Source organism: Nannospalax galili, unplaced genomic scaffold (assembly GCF_000622305.1).
Source record: "Nannospalax galili isolate Female #2095 unplaced genomic scaffold, S.galili_v1.0 scaffold332, whole genome shotgun sequence".
Lineage (NCBI taxonomy): Eukaryota > Metazoa > Chordata > Mammalia > Rodentia > Spalacidae > Nannospalax > Nannospalax galili.
The window spans coordinates 205,825-211,541 of NW_008333794.1; the positions used below are offsets into that span (position 1 = coordinate 205,825).

The window sequence follows — 5,717 nt, forward strand, 5'->3', positions numbered from 1 at the left end:
GCCAGTGAGTACTGGCCTTGGATATCATACAAATTTCTGGGTCTTGATCTCGCCTTAACAACTGCCATACAGAGAAAGAAAAACATGGGGCAGAAGAGGCAAGTCACCCACAACACCCTGGAATGGCTCCATTGGCCACAAGTTGCTAAAGAACAATGGCTGACTAAGACAGCAAAGATATGGCTCTGGAAGGGCAGTAGGAGGTAGCAGGCATCCACTCTGAACCTTTACCCCTGCCCACTGTGGAGGAACAGCTGATATTTAAGCATGTAGCCAACATCCTCATCCCTATGTATGGGATAAAGGCCATGTTATCACATCCGACACTCCATTCATATTAGGCTCTAGAACCATGATTACCAGGTGAAACCCACATGGCCCCACACAAGAAACAGGCCCAGAGACACTGAGAAGCTTGTTCTTAGGACCAGAGTGAGTTTGGGACAGGGTCGTGACTACTAACCCAAGCCCCTTTACCGTGCCACACTTTAATGAAGCCAACAGCTGGGGAAGGGGGGATTTGGGTTTTGTAGCCTTGTTGGAGAGTCAAGGGAAGGGATGGCTTGGTGAGTTGGGGTCCCTAGGCCCAGGTGATGATCAGTGGGAGAGGGTACGTCTTGGGGATGCACAGAGATGCTGCCATGGGAGCTATGTGGCTTTGATGTGACTTGGCCGTATCCATGCTGCTCAGAAGACTGGATGTTTGCCTTCGGTCTCCTATCTGAGAGAAGACAGGTGGGTGAGTAACATGCCCATGAACCCAGCATCCTCACCGGTTGCTTACCTCCATCTTCCTCACCCTGGTGAAGGGAGCAGATGCAGTCACTAGCACCTACTGCATACCAGGTTCTTCACACACATCATACCAGAGTAGCCAACAGACATCCACTTCACTAAGGAGAAAACAGTCTCACAGATGCTAAGCCTGGGACAGTCCAGCACCCAGAATCTCCTCTCCTGTCTCAGAGGCTCAGGCCCCACTCAGAAGAATAGGAGCAGCCTCCACACATGTGGACAAAGTGCAGTCAACAAAGTTGTCTGCACTTCCTCCTGTTTCATGGAGCTGTTCCCACATTACCCGATGTCCACAGGGAGTCAGCGAGGAGACAATCAGCCTTGTTCATCGAATCTAGCCTTCTGTGAATTTTTCTCTGGCAAATCTAATTTCTAGATAAACTTTTGCTCCTCTTTGAACAAATGTTCTGCCTCGTCTACCCAATAAATGTGAGTCAGTCATCATAAACAGACATATGAAGAGGAAGAAAGACCTGTGCCTCTGATATCACACACTTCCCCCAAATGATTACAACAGCATCTAGAGCTGGAAGGGAGTTGAAAGGTCCCCATGAGGTCACATGTCTCTATCCTAAGCTGACCAGGACAATAAACCAGGCCCAATAAACCAGGGGCTGGAGATATGGCTCAGCAGTTAAGACCACTGGCTGCTCTTGCAGAGGACAGGGATTTGGTTCCCATGGTGCCTAACAACCATCCATAACTCCAGTTCCAGGGGATGTGATGTCACTTCTGACTTCCATAAGCATTGCATCCATGTGGTACACTTATATACATGCAGGCAAAATGCTCATACACATAAAATAAAAATAATTAATAAATATATTCATTTTAAAAAAAAGAAAAGAAACCAGGCCCAGAGCATGAAGACATCTGTCCAAAACCATACAACCAGTACCACAAATAGGCCTAGAGCCCAGCTATCCTGAGTTCCAGCCCTGGCCCTAGTCCCTTCTAGCAGACCCATTCTGAATCTTGACTTTCTAGAAAACATGAATGTGAATACAAAACCAGCTGACAGTGCTACATATGCCCAATGGACCAGAGCTCTGCTTCCCAGCAGCCCCCAGAGGTCCAGCTCAGAGAGGTACTGTCTTACCAGTTTTAGGCTTTGGAGCTGGAGGAGGGGGCACCTCAAGGAAAGGTGGTGGTTTCTTATACAGATCAAAGTCCTGGTGGCACTGGCCCCAGCTCCACCTCTCCCGATCCAACACAGGCTTCAGCACGTTAGCAAACAGTTCACGTTCCTTCCATTCCTAAATCAGAGGAACAAGTAAGAACGAAAGACATCCCTAAGGAACCCACACACACATACACACACACATGAGGCCCTGATCCTTCCTGGAGACCTCATTTAGCTCTCCCATGGGTGGCAGTCTGAGATGCTGATGGTTGCTTTCAAGGTTGCTCTGGAGACCCCATACATGGAATCCACTGGCTGGGAGCCAGGCCTGGCAGGACTTCTTCTGGCCTTTCCTCTTCTCTTCTTCTGAGTCCTGAGGCTCCAACGTAGCTGAGAGGTAATTCTGTGAGTATGTGAATCTCTTTCCTGGTTCCTAGAAGTGAGGCAACAAACTTTGCTAGGAACAATGTTGGGTAAGGTTGAGTAGCCATCAGGCTTCCAAGCAGGTGTCAGACACAACTGGGGATATAGTGACACAGGGTCCTGATACTATAAGGCATTCAAATTAACTGAACTGTATGCCAGCCCTGTGAGAAAAGAAGCAGGCTTTTTTTTTTTACATGAAACAGATACTGAAAGACTAAACAGAGGCTTTTCCTTCTGGGTAACAGTTGCCTCCACAGCAACAACAGAGCACTCCCCAGAGGAACAGCCTCTGCACTCTTTTCAGCCATGTATGTTGTGCTGAGCACCCTTGGCTCTCCCTAGAGTGTGAGTCACACTCCTCTCCTAGCCCTGATCCCTTGTCCACTTCCCCTAGTTGATTGACTTCATCTGCTCACAAGGCCCCTGCTGACCTCAGAGAGAAAAAAGCTCAGTGTGTTAGTCAACCACCATTATCTGGTTAAGGACTGTCCCTCACCTTGGCCATCTCTTGATACATCATCTTCTTAGCAAGCTCTGCGGAATTCAGGGTCTGGATACTGTAGTTGTGGACAGGTTTGTTATCAGGAATGGAAATTCGAATTGCCTTCACCACTGACTCTGGAGGCTTCTTGGTGAACTGGAAGGCTTCTGCGATATTTTTCTGAAGAGTGAGATGGCAGTTGTTACCCACACCAAGCCCCTTTCCATGAGCTTCTTCTCATGTACAGTAGATGATCTCTGGTCACAGTGCAGGTACTGATTGAAAATTCTTGAATACTGGAACTAGCAATATAGTTCAGTGGTTAAGAGTACCCTTGGGACCCGGGTTTGGTTCCCAGCACATACATGGTGGCTTACAACCATCTGTAACTCCAGCACCAGGGAATCAGACTCCCTCTTCTGGCCTCTGCAGGCACTGCATGCAAATGATGAACTTACATACATGCAGGCAAAACATTCATACATAAAAAATAAAAATAAATAAATCTTTTTGAAAAAATTGAAATTCCCTCTACCTAGGTTTATCAAGTTAACGACTAAAGCTATTTATGACAGATATCATATATAATTGTAGTTTTAAGTATGAACTTAACAATAAGCATATGGATACATGTAAGCAAATATTAGTACAAAATCACAACAATTTGACAGTATAAGCAACTAACTTTACAGAACATTTTTCTTCCATGTGATTGTGTAGAGAATTTGTGTTTCTTTTTTTCTACGAATTCAGTATCCCTCTATGCACAAACTTTATATTTGACCATTGTTCAAAGTTAGAAACATGCATTTGCTAACAGTTTTCTCTTGTCATTGTCAGAGTGCTTTCAAATTGGTAAATGTCCTGGTTTGTGTCTTCATTGCTGTGACAAAACACTCTGAGCAATACCAACTTGTGGAGGAAAGGGTTTATTCAGCTTACATCTCCCAGATCGCAGTTCATCAGGGAGCCCAAGGTAGGAACTCAGGGCAGGAACCTGGAGGCAGGAGCTGGAACACAGGCCATGGAGGAATGCTGCTTACTGGCTTGCTCTCTGGCCCCTGCTGAGCCTGCTTTCTTATGCAACACAGGCCCACCTGCCCAGGGGTGGCACAACCCAAAGTGGGCTGGGCCCTCCCACATCACTCATCAAGAAGATGCCCCTCAGACATGGCCACAGGCGGGTCCAATAGAGGCAATCCCCCAATTGAGGCTCCCTCAACCCAGGTGTGTCAAGTTGACACTAAAGCTATCCAGCATAGTAAATGTCTCTACTCTACTTATTATCAGACATTTAGGGTCATCCATGTGCCAGTAAGCAGTATTCCTCCATATTTTTGCTCCAGGTTTCTGCCCTGAGTTCCTGTTTTGGTTTCCCTCGGTGATGAACTGTGACCTGGGAGATGTGAAATAAAATAAACCCTTTCCTCCCCCTGCCCCAACAAAAATTTGAATCAGACTGAACAGATGGCTCAATGGTTAAGAGCACTGGCTGCTCTTGCAGAGGACCCGAGTTCTATTCCCAGCACCCACACAGCAGCTAAAAACTGCCCTCCCTAGCTCCAGCTCCAAGGGATCCATCACCCTCTTCTGTCCTCTGCAGGCACTACACAACATTGGGTGCTCCTGCCTATATGCCTATATACATTCTTACACATAAAATAAAAATAATAAATTTAAAAAATCTTGAATACCAGTGCTAACTTTTTAATCCCAGAGTGATCACAAAAGGCCATCTGGCCCAACAGGCCACCATCCAACCTGGAATTACAAAGACTAAAAACCTGAGGCTTCCCAATGATGCTAACTAGCACACACAGCTAGCCACTATTCTATCCAATTTGTACAGAAGAATCAAAATTTACAGTTCAGATGCCCAGAAGTTGGATAGGTTTTCATGGTGTGGTCAGGGGAAACTATGACCTAAAGTAACACAGGTGACCGTCTCTGGCCATGGCTGACTTTCCGTGCTGTGTTAAATTGGGTTTGGATAAGGGCAGGGGAGCTTCTGCATCAAGCTCAGGAAGGAAATAAGGATTATTCTCTTTTCAGGGAAGATGCAGAAGTAATAAAATGGTTTTACCTGTGTGCTTCTTTGTGAATAAAAGCAGAAATGATTTGAACATGGTGTATACCCACCAAGTCACCACTTGGAAGGCTGAGGAAAGAAATCAGGAGTTTGAGGCCAAACTGAGCTACATAAAGAGACCTGTGTCAGAAAACCAAGGGCTGTGTATGTAGTTCAGTGGTAGAGCCTTTGCCTAGTATGTGCCAGGCCCTGGGTTCAATCACCAGGAACATCAACAAAAAAAAAAAGGAAAAGGACAGAATCCAATAGAGGAGAAATAAAGAATATACTGGAACTTATAGACACAGGAAAGGACTTTCTGAACAGGACCCTGATAGTGCAGGCATTAGGACCAACAATTGACAAACGGGACCTCAAGAAGCTAAAAAGCTTCTGTATGACAAAGGACGCCATCATTTGAGAGAAGTAGCAGCCTACGAAAAATCTTTACCAGCTATACATCTGACAGAGGGTTTGTATCTAAAATATAAAGAACTCAAAAGATATGTAAAGAACAAAGAACACAAAAAACTATATGTTAAAAAAAAAACAACTAGACTATCCTCAGGCCTCTTGGGGTAAGTCTATAGCACAGCGCTCCGCGGCGGGACTCCCTGAAAAATCTTTACCAGCTATACATCTGACAGAGGGTTTGTATCTAAAATATAAAGAACTCAAAAGATATGTAAAGAACAAAGAACACAAAAAACTATATGTTAAAAAAAAAACAACTAGACTATCCTCAGGCCTCTTGGGGTAAGTCTATAGCACAAACACCCAAGTTCCTGAGGCCAAAAGCATTCTTAGAAGATTCCAGACCTAAG

The 5,717-nt window shown here is 45.3% G+C and overlaps 1 protein-coding gene across 1 annotated transcript in view; it reads right to left on the reverse strand.

Moving 5' to 3' along the window:
• Nucleotides 1-419: 419 nt before the first annotated feature.
• Nucleotides 420-5,717, reverse strand: part of Kiaa1257 (KIAA1257 ortholog) — a 97,950-nt gene continuing 92,652 nt past the window's right edge. The window contains exons 13-16 of the mRNA XM_029561314.1: nt 2,841-3,005; nt 2,145-2,351; nt 1,895-2,051; nt 420-721 (exon numbers count right to left, since the gene is read on the reverse strand). Of these exons, the coding sequence (XP_029417174.1) occupies nt 489-721; nt 1,895-2,051; nt 2,145-2,351; nt 2,841-3,005 (762 nt within the window). The 3' untranslated portion in view covers nt 420-488. The remainder of the gene's footprint in view (nt 722-1,894; nt 2,052-2,144; nt 2,352-2,840; nt 3,006-5,717) is intronic.